The sequence below is a fragment of the Phanerochaete carnosa genome, assembly GCF_000300595.1.
Source record: "Phanerochaete carnosa HHB-10118-sp unplaced genomic scaffold PHACAscaffold_13, whole genome shotgun sequence".
NCBI classification, from domain to species: domain Eukaryota; kingdom Fungi; phylum Basidiomycota; class Agaricomycetes; order Polyporales; family Phanerochaetaceae; genus Phanerochaete; species Phanerochaete carnosa.
The window spans coordinates 763,961-781,421 of NW_006767640.1; the positions used below are offsets into that span (position 1 = coordinate 763,961).

General features: G+C 55.9%; 3 protein-coding genes across 3 annotated transcripts in view; all 3 read right to left on the reverse strand.

Annotated features, from left to right (window-relative positions):
- Positions 1-7,388, reverse strand: part of PHACADRAFT_265304 (uncharacterized protein) — a 10,067-nt gene extending 2,679 nt beyond the window's left edge. Inside the window, exons 1-6 of the mRNA XM_007401707.1 lie at positions 7,246-7,388; positions 6,990-7,178; positions 6,811-6,936; positions 6,623-6,757; positions 6,421-6,568; positions 5,615-6,367 (exon numbers count right to left, since the gene is read on the reverse strand). Of these exons, the coding sequence (XP_007401769.1) occupies positions 5,706-6,367; positions 6,421-6,568; positions 6,623-6,757; positions 6,811-6,936; positions 6,990-7,178; positions 7,246-7,365 (1,380 nt within the window). The 5' untranslated portion in view covers positions 7,366-7,388 and the 3' untranslated portion in view covers positions 5,615-5,705. The remainder of the gene's footprint in view (positions 1-5,614; positions 6,368-6,420; positions 6,569-6,622; positions 6,758-6,810; positions 6,937-6,989; positions 7,179-7,245) is intronic.
- A 960-nt stretch (positions 7,389-8,348) lies between these two features.
- Positions 8,349-13,579, reverse strand: PHACADRAFT_214230 (uncharacterized protein). Its single transcript, XM_007401708.1, has 20 exons — positions 13,357-13,579; positions 13,257-13,302; positions 13,115-13,203; positions 13,036-13,065; positions 12,919-12,983; positions 12,605-12,864; positions 12,166-12,555; positions 11,888-12,118; positions 11,518-11,735; positions 11,143-11,464; positions 11,035-11,090; positions 10,946-10,984; positions 10,744-10,890; positions 10,557-10,691; positions 10,460-10,506; positions 10,286-10,408; positions 9,910-10,232; positions 9,685-9,854; positions 9,347-9,627; positions 8,349-9,293 (listed from the first exon to the last, which is right to left on the reverse strand). The coding sequence occupies exons 1-20, from the start codon at positions 13,405-13,407 to the stop codon at positions 8,654-8,656; spliced, it is 3,663 nt and encodes a 1,220-aa protein (XP_007401770.1). The 5' UTR covers positions 13,408-13,579; the 3' UTR covers positions 8,349-8,653.
- Positions 13,580-13,685: 106 nt separating this feature from the next.
- PHACADRAFT_154240 (uncharacterized protein) overlaps positions 13,686-17,461 on the reverse strand; it is a 6,150-nt gene continuing 2,374 nt past the window's right edge. The window contains exons 9-13 of the mRNA XM_007401709.1: positions 17,049-17,087; positions 15,681-16,967; positions 15,521-15,625; positions 13,986-15,468; positions 13,686-13,932 (exon numbers count right to left, since the gene is read on the reverse strand). Coding sequence (XP_007401771.1) covers positions 16,454-16,967; positions 17,049-17,087 — 553 coding nt within the window. The 3' untranslated portion in view covers positions 13,686-13,932; positions 13,986-15,468; positions 15,521-15,625; positions 15,681-16,453. The remainder of the gene's footprint in view (positions 13,933-13,985; positions 15,469-15,520; positions 15,626-15,680; positions 16,968-17,048; positions 17,088-17,461) is intronic.

Here is a 17,461-nt window from a genome sequence, read left to right on the forward strand (position 1 = left end):
GCGGTATGTCGTCTCTCCGCGGAGGTTTTATATCTATGTCATCGAGGAATGAACAGTGATGAAAACTATGCCGTATCCGTGTCAGCTCTCGCTGATGAGAAGAGATGGGAGATGTTGGCGGTTCGGAACAAGCTTTGTGTATAACCGCGCGCACCAATGTATAGTAAGCGTCTGTGCTATAGGCACGGGACAGCGGAGGTTAACGGACATATAGGACCCAGCATCACCGGTGCATCACCCCTGACGTCGAGTACACAGTATTTGGAAGGCGGAGCACGCACAGAACCTAAATATCAGATGGTGTGAAGACGCCGTCGGCCGAGCACGCATGGGGTAAAAGCTTTACGCACGTTCCAGCTACGGCGTACACCGTCTCATTCAGCCCGCAAATCCGTCGAGACTCACCAATTGATACAGCTGAGACAAAGCCTAGAAGTGAGAGACAGCGTCAATGCTGCCTGTTGTCTGCAAAATTTACAGCAATACTGGTGAGCGAACGTGGTCTTGCAACACACAGTACTAGTGAGGTCTGATGGCCTACACTTTTGTATGTGCGCAGCTCAAGCCCCACGTCAAGGCGGGCTTTGCGGTAGATCGCAATGATCGCCACCAAGAATGCATGTCAGTGTCTAACGTATGCGCGCACAGTTAGGTTGTCGCCTTTGTGAACTTCTCGGAGTAGCTGGATAACGAGAAGATGCTGAAGCCTGGAGTATTCAGTGCGGCGGAGAACAAGACGCCCCTCCGCCCAGATCTCGCGTGAACAGATCGCTATGGTTGAAGTATCCGGTAGTCAACGGCTTAAAGAGCACATCGCGAAGCTCTGTGAGACTACTCTTGCAGAAGACCAAGCCTCCTAAATCGGTGGCAGTGGTGTCCCGACGGAGATAGCTGGTAACTCTTGATAGATGTTGGCTGTACAGCTGCGTTACGAAAGAAAGAAAGAAGCTCGCCGTGACTCCGTGAAGGACGAAGCCATGGAGTATCGCCAAAAAAAGGCTTGAATCAAGCGGGAGTGTCTCGAAGCATGTCACAGTGGCGTAGGCGAGCGGATGAGCCAGCGGCTGGCCAAATTCAAGGATCGCGAACCTGTCTTTAGTCTTCAGGGGCTCTAACTATCTCGTCTCATTTATTGCAAGTACGTGGAGGAATCTCGAGCCCCGGGAGGATGAAGGAACGCGACGCCTTTCTCGTTGTTGACATGTGGCCTGGAGAGTTCGAGGTCGGCCGGTCTCGTGTAGTTTCGGCAACTGACGGCCACACTGGCAGCACGAACGCCATATACTGGTAAGCTCCCACTTGATCTGCATGGAGAAAAATGTTAGCGGATGAGAAACATTTTCCCTTTGGTGGACTTACGATCAGTAAATATATACTGAGTCGTAGACAGCGAAGATTTTGTTGCACCCGTTTCGTCTCTGCGAAGGTGACATCGGTTGTAAAAGGTCTGAACGCTAGCTTGCATGCAATTTGACACAGAGAGCTTGAGTCAGTCCAAGACCACCGTTGATAGACTATATTCTCATCTCAGGTTCCGGGTCGGTAGGAATGGGATCACACCATAATCAAAGGGAAAGCGGACGATCGTCTCGAGCCGCAAAACCGCGAGAATATATTGTGCAACTCAAACGCCACAAAGCTATCGGACCTTGAACTGCTGGCATGCAAGTCTCGAACAGACGACTATCATCTGCAGATATCAATTTTATGTGGCCTTTAAATTCAGCCCCCCAAGCCCTTCAAGCGGCATTAGGACGATAACCATCTGAGACAGAGGCCCGGGCCCCCATCACCACGAGCAGCACGGCGCCTACCGTCACTGCGCTGAAACACACAAGCATTGAAACGTGTTGCAAGCTAGGCCTTTCATACCTTATTCAGACTTTTCACATACACGTCCAGCTCAGGAAGCAGAACACCTATGCAGCAGATTGTGGTGGATGATCACGGAATCGAGCTGCTCCTGCTTCAAAACCGAGAAACGCGTATACCACAACCTTCGCCGTAACCGAAAACGCTCTGCAATCATGACCCTTCGGGGGTTGGATATTGGCGAACTCCACACGACCACGAGCGGAACGCTCAGTATAGAAAGCATTTTAACCCTGAAGAAACGTGCTGCAAATCAAACCTTTCGCCCCAACACTCAGTCCGGGAGACAGAACAACTATGCAGCAAATTGTGGTGGATGATCAAGGAACCAAGCTGTCATACATTGATAGCGGTACTCCCGATTCAAAATCAGGAAGCGCCTATACCACAATCTTCGGCATTCATGGCTCGGCATTCACCAATTGTGAGTCTGCCAGACCATTCGCGCTCCTCGCATGCTGAAGACCATCCCCATTCAGATGCCTTCGATAAGCTGATGGCTGTTGCTGCCCAATATAATATTCGTCTTGTCGCCATGAATCGCAGAGAATATCCAGGTTCGACCCCACTGTATCCCTCCGACATTGAGATCCTCAACTCGGGTACCGATGACGAGAAGGCTGCATTTCTGCGTACTCGAGGACTCGAGATCGCCACCTTCGTCTGTCGTTTCGCTCAACAGTTCGACATACCTCGTCGCTCTGAAGATGGCAAGACCGGCGGATTCGCAATCCTTGGCTGGTCTTTCGGCTGTGCGATTGCCCACGCCGTCGTCGCCCACATTGATGCCTTTCCGTCTTCCTCGAAACAATACTTTTTCCACGAATCTTCATGGTCTTGTCCTTCATGGCAAATCCAACTGCTCTGCCGTGTAGCCTCACGACTAACACTTGTCCAGAACCGGTGACTGTCACCGTCTGCACACCGCTGCCGCCCAAGGCCTAGTCGCCGCACATCGACACCACCATGCCCACAGAGCTCCGCGACGACTTCTTTAACCACTGGATCACCGCATACTTCAAGCACGGTGACCTGTCTACCCGGGACCTCGACGTCCTGTCGTACATCGTGCCTGGGACGTTCCGTGCACCGAGCATCTACTCGATGTCGGACGAGCAGCTGGCGAAGATGACGTACGCGCCGCCGGCGCAGACGTCAGACATGCTGTTCATTCTCTTCTGCTCTGCGGCGATCAACGCGAGCTACCGCAAGGCCTGCTTCGACAAGGACGTCAGGGCTGCGCTTCCGGGAATGAAGGTGGCTGTCATCATGGGCGATGTGACATCTGCGCTCTCGCTGGCCGCGTACTTTTCGCTTCAGGATGACGACGAGTCGTTTGGCGGTGGGCTGATAAAGTTCAAGGAGCTGGATGGCATGAACCATTTTGTGAGTGGGCGTACGCCGTCATATGTCACATGCAAGACTACCAAACTGATGGCTATCCATGCAGGCCCGCTGGGACGAGCCGGAACTCATACTTGAGACAGTAATGGCGTGTATTGACTGATACGTTGTGTCATGCGTCTGAGATATGAACGTGCACTTCTTTGAGTTCAGGTCCTATGACAAGCCGCGGTCGCTCGATATATATCGCACAGCACATCGGGGGTATCTTGCAAATGATAAGGGAAACTAGGAACCCTTGAGAACAACTAGTATCCTTTCGCCTGTATGCCTATTTCTCCTTGCAGCACCTTCAGTGACGTTGACGATGTAAGCCGTTCTTGTTCTCTTCCTCACCTACCATTACGGACTGGACCTCCGCTACATACTACGGGCGCGGAGTCCGTCCCCATACTTCCGGCCATTGTAGCTGGCTCGGCGCGCATCTCAGCTTAAGACCACTGCGCTGCTGATAGTGCTCTTTGACACTTTCGGGTCGACTCTCCTTGTTTCACTCAGATTTATCACGTGTGGGTCGCGATAAGTATCGATGATTCGATATCATACACTTCGCAGGGACGTACCAAGCCGCGGAGATTGCAATAAGGTCACCTGCCTTCAACACAGACGGCCATTTTAGCGATTGAGTTAGGGTGCACCCGTGTTGCTGGCACTAGGTGGTAGGTGCAGTTTTTTTTGCCTGCATAACTAGCCAAAAGCTAGGCGAACAAGAACCTGTGTTTAACCGGTTTTCATTCGAGAAAATTTGGAGACAAAACGTCCTTTTCCGCTAGTTTTGTCGTGTTTCAGCCTCTTTTGGCCGGTTTTGCACCAATTTGCGCACTAATTTACCCCAATATACAACCGGGGAACAGTTGGTTCTTGTTTTTCCAATTTTAGGCCGGGTTTCTTAAAGAAAAAAAAGCGTGCTTACCACCCTGTGTGGGGATTCTAAGTGAATGTAGGGCTAATAAGGTTGCGCCACATCCCGACCATATCAAATAGAGCGTACTAGGATGCCCAGACCTATCCCGCAGATTGTACACTTGTGAATCACGCGCCTTATTCCTATACGTTGTAGGAATTTCTTACTCAGACGCAGCAAGAACTCGCGCTCAGGGAACTCGTGCCGGACCAACACGTTTCGCGCTGCGGGAGACCGTGGGAGCAATCTCGGGATATAAAGTCAATTGTTGTACCCAGTATTCTTATCCCAACCCACCATGTCCGTACGTTGTATGTAGGCTAGTTAGTGGTGTATTGATCCTTTTGGTGCTATCTCACGATCAGACGAGTGTGTTAACGAAGATGGTCGCCGAGTGCGATATGCACTTGGCGCACACGCCAGTCGTTGGGCAGAAACGCGTGCGATACATGAAGTGGGTACCGTCACCTCAGCCCAGTCCCAAGACTTCTGTCTCCCACAACCGAGTGCTAAAACTCTGGGTTCTGGGGAAACGTGAGCAGCCGGCGCAACCGTTCGCGCACGACCTCGTTCCGCTCCCTGGGAAAGATTTCCTGGAGGTTGACAGGCCCGAGGTGGACGGTCCCCGTCTGGCCGCCGGGCACGCACGCGACCTCGCGCAGGCCCGGGTTCATCGCGACCACGCCGACCTTGGCAAGGAACGCGCGCACGAGCAGGTAGTACGGGTCGATGACGAGCCGGCGCAGCGTCGGCGACGCCGCAAGCGCGGCTGCGAGCGTGTCAGTCACATAATACGCGTCGTTCTGCGCGCATACAAACGTGTGCTGATGAACGGCGGGGAAGGGAAGAAGATAGGTGGAGGGGGAGAGAGAAAAGCCGCGTGTCAGCGAGCGGCGCGCGGGCGGGGACGAGGGAGAGGCGCGGTGTGGCGCAACCACTCACTAGGGCCCAGGTGCCGCTGTGGATGAGGTCCGCGAGCGTCTTGTCGACGCGCTGCACCATCGCCGTGTGCGGCTGCCCGAGCCGGCCCTGGAGGTACACCGCGCCAGGGTTCAGCGCAGGCAGCGCGAGGAGCAGCCCGTCCGCGGCGCCGCCGGCGCGGTCCGCGAGGCTCATGAGGACGTACACGCTCGCGAGGCGCTGGGGGAGGAACTGGACGACGGCGCGGAGCTCGGGCCCGAACTCGCCCTGGAGCTTGAGGCAGCGGACGGCGAGGGCGGCGTGCGGGTGGGCACGGAAGAGACGCGCCACGGACGCGGCGTGGCTGCTCGTGGTGAGGACGAGACACTCGTAGAGAAGTGGCGTGCCTACGCGTAGCCAGAGCTTGCACACCTGGAGGACCTGGTGAGTTGGCTCGGGGCGCCACCGTCCGCGCCTGTTGAACACCCGGTGTGGAACGCAGAGCAGGTGGGAGAGGATGTCCTGGATGCGTTCCTCCGGGAGCATGGACAGGTACAAAGGGGGGTCATAAGGTAGACGTTTTCCTGGCATCCCAGGCACATCGCATCGTAGTGTGTGCCCCCGTTTACGAAGACGGGCGCTTGTCGTGGTTGATCGAGTTATCCTCCGAGTTCAGACCATGCCGGCTCGCAGTGCGGCTGCCGCGCTTGCCAAAGTTGAGGAGGCCGAGGAGGACGAGCGCGGCGAGGAGCATGCTGTAGACCGCGAACGTGAGGCCAGCACCGAGGAAGCCCGCGCCGACGGGGCTGATCCGGTCGTGGTGCGTCGGCGCCGGTGCGCTCGCCGCGGCCGACGACGCGTTCAGGAGCGCGCCGCACCCGCGGAGCGTCGTCTGGTTGCATGTGAGGCACCACTCGAGCGTCGTGTTGATCGCGACGGGCTCGAACGTGCTCAGGAACGTCGAGAGCGGGACGTCGCCTGGAGAAGACATGCTCGGCAGCTGCATGTTGTACGTCTTGAACACGTCGTCGTCCGTCCCGTTCTTGAACTGGAACCTGATGAAGGGCTCGCCACCGCCACTCGGCTGGCGGACCTCCAGTGCGAGTGCCGCCGCGTAGTTGACGATTGCTGGGGGGACCTGTCCGTCGGCGTTGACACCCGTCATGTTGAACAGACTCAGGAATGGCTTGTACGAGATGGCCGTATATGAGAACTTGAGTGGGTTCGAGCTGTTGGCGATGTCCTGCATAGCAGACAAGACGGACGGAAGCATCGCCGTGCCGGCAACTGTAAAAGGTATGGTGAGTAGCAGCTCGAAAGAAGGTGCGGAGAACACGTACTGTTGCCAATACCACCAAGAGTGGAATCTGAGAAGACGTTCCACTCGTGCCAGTTCGCGAGATCGCGAGCCTGAGCAAGGAACGTAGGAGGAAGATTCTTCGCGAACGTGGCGTTGTGGATGGACTGAACGTTCATGAAGTCATAGATCTGAAGCAAGGATCAGTCAACCGCCCTTCGCACCAACGGCGAGGTTTCGCTCACGTTCCACATGTTCACGAGGGTCACAGGTCGGCCGTCCAGGAAAGGAGGAAGCTGACTAAGGAAAGCAGCACTCTCGTTGGCCTTCTGCTGGAAGGCCGTTGAGTTGTAGAACGCGCTGGTGCGAGTGTTTTGCGTCTGGAAGCCAACACTGTCAAGACGCTAGAGAGTTCTTGCGCGGATTGACATACATTGCAGTCTGTGAATCCCTCCAACGAAACATCATTTATCCCGATGGAGTCAACGGGGACATACTGGTACCCTTGGAAGGGACCTGTCACAGAACTACCATTCGCAAGAGCGATAGTATTGGCAGTCTGTCCGGCAGGATTCAGTTGACGATTAAGGCGAAGCAGAGGGGGGTGCGTACGGCATTAGGCGGGAACAAGCCTTGCAGGAGGGCGTTCGCACTGTCGATGATCACAAATCCCTCATCTGCGAAATCTGCCTGGGCGGAGAACGTGTCCGAGTCGAAGACAGTCGAGAGCCCGAAGTAGGACGGCGAGCTGGAGTTGAGGTAGACCGAGCCGACGTACTGGCCGAGCTGCTGCTCTTGGAGCTGAAAGGGGAAACAATGAGCACAAATGTATGGACACGAACGTGCGAGCGCGGCGTGGTCTGCTCACCTCTCCAAGGGGGGTGATGGCCGTGTTGGAGGCGTCGTACGTTATGGGGTCCTGGTAGAAACCCTGACGGTCACCGTGGCGAGCAATGAGGACAACACCGAGGACGTTGGACGACGACATGGCTGCGGCTTGGACTGGGCGGGTCGCACCTGATTGTAGGAGAATCCGAGGGAGCTTTATACACAGGCTGGCCGGCAACGGCAGCTCGGCGTGACTTGAGAAGGACACTGGGAACGTATTGCCATCCTCTAACTTCCGCGATTGCGTGGGTTCTTGCAGGGTCAGGCCATATGGGCTTCAGCGAGCGATAATCAAAGCATTGGTCACAAACTGAATTTTCAGGCACCAAAGCCCCTGTCTTGCCTTTTGTGGTGGCGAAGCAGGTCAAGCTTTTTTCTCCACCTCCCTTCCCACCGCCCACATACGGAGCCAACTGCGGATCGTGAGCGGTCACAAAAAGTCTGCGCTTGCATTTTGCATCGTCGGAGGTCGAATCGTCACCCGCGATGAACTCCAGGCTGCCACTGTCATCCCAATGCGGCATGGCATCTTTCACGGAGGCTTTATGTTGAAAACAAAGGATGAAGAATGTCAAAAGCCAACCGTTTCCGGGCTCAGTTTCACCGACTATTAGAGAAGAGAAGAGAGACGTTGATGGTTTGGATCCAACAAGCTGCGCGCCGTGATTTCTGCATGTAACCGCTCACAGGAAGGGCGCCGGGCGCCAGTGCTGGAAGCTTAAGTATGCACTGCACAGCGGGGCTCGAGATACACAACGTCCTCGACGTCGAGCACACGATGTTCAGGTCGGGCATGGGAATGAAACGGCGGAGCATGCACGGAATCTAGACATATCATGCACGTCAGATGGTGTAAAGACGCCGTTAACTAAGCTCGCGCGGAGTGAGAGTCTCCCACATGTTTTAGCAATGTTGTGATGTTCGCAGGGTTCTGGCAGACGCGAGGCCGCTCAATTGCACCTACCCAGAGTAAAGGATAGCCAGGCACGACCAGCTCAGTATGCGGCGAGACTTGCAAGTTTGAAGTCCCGCCTCTCGTAAAACTGTCGGCCGGAAGCTAACAGCTGGTAGCAGGGTCGCGGCCGAACGGAAACCTCTCAATTGACACAGCTACTTCGAGCCTCGCGGGAGCAGTCCTGTGACATGCCATCGCTAGTATGTATAGCCATAATTCCCGCAGATCCTGCCAATTTACTGTTACAATAGGGTATTCGATACATTATGCGACGAGCAAAAGGAGCTGCAAAAATGCAAATGCTGAAAGCGCGTGTGTGCAAAACGTGCAAAGCAAGCAAGGGCGAGGGAGACAGAAAGGCGAAGAGATGACGTCTAAGGGAACGAAGAAACGGACGGGGATGGTTGTTGACTGCGGGTGTCCAGCGGGGCTGTTACCGCGGCGACGTGCCGGTCGAGGAGACGTCCGACAGGAACGACGCATCGCTGGGCGACTGCCGTGTGGCCCTACTCGCAGAGAGGCCTCCTACGGCCCTCGTCGCCGCACGCACGTGCCTGCCAGTGAGCGGCGACGCGATCGACGCCGCGCCCTCGGACGCTGTCCTGCGCATCTTCTTCGGCGCGATGGCCGCCTTGGGGCTCTCGGTGCCCTTGCCCCTGCGTGCATGCGCCGGCCGCAGCGCGGGCGCGAGCAGCGGGAGGAGCTCGCCCGCGAGCTGGCGCACGAGCACGGCGGGGTCGTCGGCGCTGAGCTTGCGCACGACGTCGTGCAGACCGAAGCGCTCGATGAGTGTCGCGCGGTTCGGGTGCACCTCGCAGACCCACTTGAGGAGCTTGAGCAGGTGCAGCCGCACGTGTGGCTTGCTGTGGCCCAGTTTCTCGACGGTACGCTTGAAGAACTGTGACTTGGCGATGCCGATCGTCACCAACGTCGAGACGCGGCAAAGCTTGTAGAACGCTTCGAGCAGGTTCTCGAACGAGTTCGCTTTGGAGTTGACGAAGCACCGGAGCAGCGCGTCGAGAGCGTCGGGTTTGAGGAGCTGATCCTCGATTCGATGGGTCTCGTCTGTTAACCTGGGTAACATGTCAGATGATAGAAAAGTCTAGACAGCTATGTGCGAACATACCACGCAAAAATGGCTTCCAGTGCACTAACTTGGAAGTACGGATCATCTAATAGTTTGACGTACAGAGAGAAGCCATCGTGCTGCCAAAGCAGGATGCGACAGCTCTTGCTAGCGCTGGCCAGGTCGCAGAGGATAGGAAGAGCAAATTGCTTGAGAGGTGACTTCGTCGGGAGCACCCGTACGAGACATGGAACGATACCAGCCTGCGCTGCCTCCTCCTGTCGAGACTTGTTGAGGCGACAGAGATTGTAGCACGTCTGGAAGACATGGTTGCAAATTTCCTGTGTGGTAGTGTCGCATTAGGTAGAGCTAGAACGGGTGGATGAGACTGGACATACAGCACTGTACGGCCCGGAGCTTTGTTCTTCGAGTATCTTGACAAGGATATCGATCGCATTGGCGTTCTGCAACACTTCGAGTAGTGTCGCGCTCATAGATAGATGCTTTACCGCCTTGAGCACGTTGACCAAGTACTCCGGTTCGAGCAACTCGCATGCCCGCAACAGACCTGTTATTTCCTTTAATACGTCCAAACGATTTCCAGGGAATCAAAGACGACGCACGTCTGACGACCTTCCGTGTCCCGAGTGCATTACGCACATGAATATCCGACTGCGAGACCTGGCAGAAGACTAAAACGATCTGGATGATCTTCCCGTTCATCTCTGCCGCCGTTTCGCCGCGGCTCGTCATAATGTTCAGCAGCGCCGAGGAAAGCGGGTCAAGCAGGCCCTCACGGATGAACATCCGGCAGAAGTCATTCTTGGTCGTCGGGCTCTGGAGCTCGAAGACGCTGCAGATCCCGTTTAGGGCATGGATCACAAGCTGGCTCTGCTCCGTGTAGTCTTCGTCGAGGAGGTCGACAAGGACCCTCAAACCGCGGCATCTGTGGAACAGATATCAGCATTGGCAGAACAAGTCGGGGTGCAAGCAACGTACGAGATGAACATCTGCAGGGTCAGGACGGAGGAATGACAAAGCAAACGGATAAAATTAGATGCTTCCAGTCGACACTCCGGTGAATGCTTCTTGGAGGTAAACTCCATCATCACAGGTATTCCGCTAGAACTCTGTTAGTCTCAAAACCAGCATAGACAAATAAATTTTAGGCACCCTATCAGACAGAAGCTCTCCAAGAAGCCCATGTCAGATGTTACCAGCTAGCCGACGAGTCAGCGAGGGTCGAGAGTTGCCTGAAGCGAGGACTCACAGCGTTCACGATTTGCAACAATCTCAACGCCACCTCTCGAGATATTCGACTCTCGAGCACCTCCATGATAGCAAGCATCCCATGCGCTGACACGAGCTGTGACTGCATCTCCGGCGCGTCGACAATGATAGCAAGCTGCAACGTCGTCATTATTAGTTTGCAAGGCACAAGACGGCTTAGTCCTTACCAGCTGATCGCATGCCTCACGCAGCTGGAAGTCCGGGGCGGACGGCGTTAGCTCGTCTATAAGCAGGTTGACGCTATTGCACAGTCGAGCATACTTGTCGCGCTGGAGGTTCGATTCTAGGTCTTCTTCGGCAAAGCCTTCGTCGATCTGCGAAAACCGTTTCGATGAGCGGTTTGGGTGTTTTAGACTGAATGCTACTCACGTCCGCAAACGGATCCTCGTCGTCATCGTCATCACCCAACTAGGAAAGCAAACGTCAATATACGTTACCACGGATCACGAAGGTCATACCCATGACTCGTTGGACAGGCGAGTGTTAAGCTGCAGGGTTTGCATCGGATGTGTAGCTAGACAATTTGAGTTGGATAAAGTGAATTTCACTTGCGAACGTACACATACAGTTGCCATTGACCTTGTCAAAAATATCCTCGTAGTCTTCATCATCATCCTCGGTGTATTTCCCGAATTCAGACTGACTGTGCAGTCTCCTGGCCTCTGCGCGCCCAGCCGAGCCGCCGTTCGAACCCACAGATGACGAGGATCGTTGGTGGCCACGACTAGGCGTGCTACTACCAGATGAAAGCGGGTTGAGGGACGGTCGCGAGGGCTTGTGGGAGAGCACAGGGAGCGGTGCTGTCTTCGGGCCAGGCGATGTTGGCATGAGTCCAACGATCTTGATGTCGTCTGGATGGAAGAGACCGCGGCGGACGGAGATTTTCTTCTACGGACGCGCTTAATACCAGCTACATCTGCAACAGACACCACGATACTGACCTTGAAGTCGGCGACCTTTGCTTGGAGATTGTCGTCATCCTCAGCGAAGTCAAAGTCTAGATCCTCGACGATTGGCTCTATGTCAGCGGCAGGTGGCTTCGAAACCGGGAGCGGTGATGGAACTACGCTCGGACTGCGAGACGATGGCCTGATAGTTTGTCCGTTATCTTCAACTTCTTGCTTCTCCTCTCCGCCCTCAGTGGTGGTCTTCTCCAATGCTAATATAAAGTCAGAGACACCATGCATACGAGACTACACCAAGACTAGCCTTGTAACTTAGTTAGAGAGATCCCTTCCTCGAAGTCATCGTCCCAGTTATCGGTCTGCTCCTCGGGCTGCTGGAGCACGAAAGGTATGGGCAGGGTCTCACGAATGTGTCCAAGAGGTGTGGGCATGGCTGGAGTCTTGGGCGCTTGTGTAGGGTTAGGTCGCAGCAGTAGGCTAGCAGGCTTCTGTCCCGAGTTCGATGCACTTAGACCTTGCGAAGATGCCAATGGGGTCTTGGAGGCGGGGCCAAAGTCCAATGGCTGCAGTGGAGAGTGCCGACCGTCGCCATCGAGGTTTGGACGCTTAGTAGGGTGTTTGGCCGGTTTCGACGGGGCTATAGAAGGGTTAGTGGAATACAAGATGGGCGAAAGAACCGCATACATTTAAGTGCTTCGTTCCATTCTTGCACTTTGAGGACAGCCTCATTAAAATTGTAGTTGCTCAACGGCCGCTTGTTCGAACTGTCTGCCCCTTTGTCTCCGGAAATTTGCCGCTTGGATGCAGCCATCCACGGGTGTTTGAGGAGCTTCTTCGCAGAGACACGGAGGTTGGGATCCTTTTGGAAACAGTGGTATAGAAAGTCCTTTACGACAGGTGACGCGCCCTCAGGAATGGGCGGACAATCGTCTTGTACAATGCGAAACAGCGCGGGCATGGGGTCTAGGAAATGGTAGGGAGGCTTTCCTTCGAGCAGTTCAATGACCGTACACCCCACGGACCAGATATCTGAAGCGGTTGTTGCGCCAGACTGCTCTATTACCTCGGGTGCCACTGCATACAGTCAACTTAGTACAGTGGGCCAGGTAACTGCAGTACGCACTCCAGTATGGGCTTCCAACAACTTCATTCTCTCGAACCGCTGTCGCGGCTGCATTGCTTGCGACGCCGAAATCTGCAAGTTTGACGCAGCCATCCTTGTTCGTAAGGATATTGGCACCCTTGATGTCACGGTGTATGACACCTTGTTCGTGAAGATACATGAGACCTTCCAACACTTGCGAGATGTACACGCCTACGAGGGTTTCTGGGAACTTGCCGAAACGCTTGCATATATTGTGCAGTGAACCGTTCTCGCAAAATCTACGCGTTTATACCTCAGCGCCGACGTTCATGAGATGGAGAGGATGAGCACACTCTAGGATGATGTAGAGGAACTCTGGTGTCTTCTCATAGCCTTTATACTTGACAATGTTCGGATGCTGCGTAGCGGAATTATTTCTATGGGTGAGACACGGAGGCATAATGACGTACATTGAGATTCTTCAGCAAGTTAATCTCGGACTGGACCAGTGAGCACGTTTTGCGACGCGACCTTGCACGCTAGGCTTACCATAATCTGCCCTATCTCGCTCTTTGGTATGTTACTGAGCTGAATCTCCTTGACGGCGACTGTCTCGCCGGTCTCCCAGTTCAAAGCACCTGTCCGTGGCGTTCAAGCGCGGAACCGAGCGAATACGCGTCCATTCACTCACGATAAACCTGCCCGAACGCGCCTTTGCCTAACGAGTCGCCTAGTTGCTATGCCCTCAAAGTCAAGCTCGACTCCCACACGCAGGCTTGATGGAAACATACAAAGGCACTAAGCATCTTGTGAGAGGACAAATATCTCGGAGGCGAAGTCATGTTTGCAGTTGTGTTCGCGTCGTGTGGGAGACAAAGTGATGAGGGTAGCAAAGAGACCTGCTCCTTATAGCATTTCCTTGAAAGGTCGGTTGCTGATTAGACGTTCACGGTTTGGGTACACGTCAAGAAAGCGACTGTACAGTCGACTCGAGTGGTGGTCTCTGCCAAAGTGCCAACGACGGTTTATCGAGCCTGTTAAGAGTTATATTATCCGACAAGTCTACTTCTGGAGCTATCTTTCCAAATATGATGGCTATCACGCGGTTGTCTCACGAAACCCTATTGAAAAAGGTTCGCGACCTCCAGGTCGCCGCTGCCGACATCGAGCTCATCATTCTCCGTTCTGTCCAACTTCTCACTCTCATTTTTCTTAATTCTCTGACATTTGTTTATCTGGACGGATTTGCGCCAACTAATCCTACTTCTCTCCACTGGAAATGGCCCTTGCGACGATCCATCCGTCGCGTTCTACCTTCTCTCGTGAACCAGCCTGGGATGAAGCAATTGTACCAGCTCTGCGCAAGCGTGCGTACCCCAGCCATTACAATCCGTTCGATTATTGCAACGATGCTTCATAGGTCTGGAGACTGAAAGCCATTTGTTGGCAAAGCGAATGTCGGCTGCGTCCATAGACGGGCCGGACACTTCCCTTGCTTCGAGCTCGACCTTCGCCTCCAGAAACAGAGCAGCTACCCCAACCTCTTCAAAACCCAGCGCCATTCCACGACCAAGCATGCAGCAGTCGCGTACGGCAGACACTTCCCGCGCTCGTTCGGGCTCGTTTCAGCGTAATCGCACGGTTTCACAACCATTTCCCTTTGAGCCACTATTGTCGCAAAGCGCACCGCCGCTGCCGGCTGATGCTACCTCGCGCTCAAGCTCGCCAATGTCGTCTTCCGTGCATTCAACTCGAATACCAGTTTCTCGGGGGCGCACGGGCAGCGTGTCGAGCAGTTACCAACCGTCCTTGCATAGCGTGGCCATGAACACACGGGGCGATAGCAGGAACGGGCATTACAAGACAAACGGCGCTGCCTACGGCCCTGAGTTGGCCACCGATCTATGGCCGGTGGCAGAAGGTCGCCAGCCATCCTCTGTTAGTCCGCGGTCGAGAGCCAAGTCGTCTCAGTCAGGCGCGCCAGAGTCGGTGGACGAGAGGTCCCCCTACAACTCAAGCTCGCGTCGCGGCTATGACGACGACTACCCTCGAATGTCTAACGACTCTGAAGAGCGGCCGTACGAACATTGGTACCGCGGCGACGTGTCACGTAACGGAGGCGTTGGCGAACTCCGGGTGGGCAAGCGGCTAGAGATGCTAGATATCGCCAACTATGGCCACACGCTACGACAAGCGTCTTCACGAACAGCCCTTTCCTCCTCGTCACGGTCGCGCTCGAATTCTCGTGGTAGGGATGCTGCTCACAGTCGTCCAACGACGAGGTCGAGGGCAGAGAGCGTGGGTGCCAGGGAGAGCATATATCTGGACGAGGATAGTAAGCTGGGACATGGATCATTCGTGTTGAACGAAAGGCCACCAACAGATATCGACACGGACGAAGAGGCGTACGAGGACGAGGAGTACTATGAGGAGGACACTACGGCATACGGAGGAGATAACGGCGCGGTGTCTCCCCCACACTCATTAGACCGCAGTGATTCTCCTACACTAGTAGATCTAAGGCCTCTGGGTTCAAAAGTCGAATACCTACGCCTACCTCACGGAATCCTGGCTCCCGCTCCGGCACCCCGACGAGTGCATCGCCCCCGCCGCTCGAAGTTCCACCTACTCCCAAAGCCTCCCCTCCTCCCTTATCTCAAGCTGCGCCTAAGCCTGCCGCTGCTACGACTGCCGCAAAGCGCAAAGCAAAGGGTCCTGCGGCGACTACGCCTGCTCCTGCGAAGCGCACCAAGAAACCACCAGCGAAGCCAAAGACCACGCTAAAGAAGGACACCCGGTCGAGAGAGTCGGTCGCACAATATCCTGCTCCCGAAGGAGATGACGTCATGCACGCAGTTCCCTCGTGGACTCAGCCGGTGCCGAAGTCTGGTAATTGGGATGATGTGCGGTTCTCGCTTATCTGCCACGTTTCCTGCCTTCTCACCTCTGTTTCAGGTGGTCCTGCCGGTAGTCGCTCGCAAGAAGGGGCTCGAAGACCACTACGTGCCCGCTGACGGCACCCCGAAGCCAAAGCAGCGTGCAAAGCGTGTCATCGAGCCGGTACGTATGGTGCACCAGATAATCTACTCCTTGCCTCACGCCTTTTTGTACACAGGCTCCGGGCACGTTTGGCTTCGACCACTCGAAATACCGTGGCCGAACCGATACACGCGACGAGGAGATACTTATGGATGACTTCGATCAAGACGTTGACGATCTTGCTCCTATCGACGAGCAGCAGCCACCACCAGAGCTAGAGCCAGGGCCACAACCAAAGGTGGTCAACAAGGCGCCAATGCTGCAGGCGCCGTTGTCTCCACCACCACGGTTGTCGACGAGTCCTGTCCGCCCAGAGTCGCCTGCGCCCTTCTCGCAGTACATTGCGCCTGTTCCAATACCAGAGATCCGTGTCATACGGGCGTCGTCTGACAACCGGCCGAGAAGTGAGGTGGGTGAGGAGGATGAAAGCAGAGGAGGCGGGTGTTGCAAATGTGTCATCATGTGACGATATGCGTGGACTCTCTGCACCTCTCCTGGATCTCTGCCGTCAGCCCTTCTTGCTTTTACTGTCGGCAATATCGCTTGGGCACTCTTCTGCGTTCTCTCGTACGGCCGTGTCTTACCACTTTTGCTGCCTTTCTTCGTCCGTTGTGCTGTAACCCCGCTCTGCCGCGCATTCTTCTTCAGCCGCCCGTCTCGCACGCAACTTATTGGCTTATTATCCACGGTCCAGGCCCTTCTCATTCACATTTTCGCTTGTACAATGTTTAGAAATAACACCCTTCTTCCTTTATCCCTAATCACCTATACCTCTCACTAGCAGCCTCCATACCCTAGGTACAATATTACATCCGTATCCCCCTCCCAAAACCGTCCGACCGAGTGCGTTCACAGCGCGCAGAGCTCCGCGAGCGCCATGTCCCGGTGCGACGCGAGCAGGCCGTCCCGGTCGACGCGCACCTCGTCCGTCGCGAACGCGACGTCGACGGCGAACACCGCGTCCGCGCGCACGCCCCTGACCGCGAGCCGCGTCGCGTTCGCGAAGCGCGGCAGCGCCGCGCCGTCCTGCGTCCACGCGACCGTGTAGCTCGCGCCTGCCGCCGCCTCCCCCTCGATCGCCGCCTCCTCCCCCTCGATCGCCGCCTCCTGCTCCTTAGTCGTCGCAGAGTCTGCGTGGGCGGCCGCGAGCGGCACGAGGCGGAGCTCGGCGGCGAGGTCGACGGTGCCGGGCGCGGCGCCGGGGGTGCAGCGCGCGGTGAGGGCGTCGATGGGGTCGACGCGGCGCAGGAGCGCGGTCCAGAGGCCCTCGGTGCAGGCGCTGCAGAAGTCGGCCGTCGTGACCTGGCGCATGAGGCAGTCCTCGTTCGTCGGCCGGTACGTCGTCGTGTTCTCGAGCGAGAATCTGTGTCGCGGTAGTGTGTGCGCGTGTGTGTCAGTATGTGTGCGAGGTGATAGGGGAGTGTTGGGGATGGGAAACGCTCACGTTGGGTACATGCTGTAGTGCCCCGGGGTCGCGTTGAACCTGGACGAATGAGTTGGGGGACGTTCAGCCCAGTACGCTAAAAACAACGCCGAAATAAAATTAAAAAAACACGCAACTCATGTTCATCCCCAAACTCCAACACCTCCACACTACACATCTGCGCGTCGCCCTCGCGCGCCGCGTTCACGAGCGCAAACTCGACCTCGTGCGCGCCCTGCGCGAGCCCGCCGGCGCGGTAGACGTCGTAGTGCCAGCGGTCGCGGCCGATGCCGGGGCGCGGCTCCCAGGCGAGGTCCGCGCCGTCGAGCGCGACGCGCAGGTCGGCCGCGGCGGGCACGCCCGACAGCGAGAAGCGGACGAGGTGCCGGGCGTACGTGCCCGCCGCGGCGAAGCGCGCCGTCCACGGCGCGCTC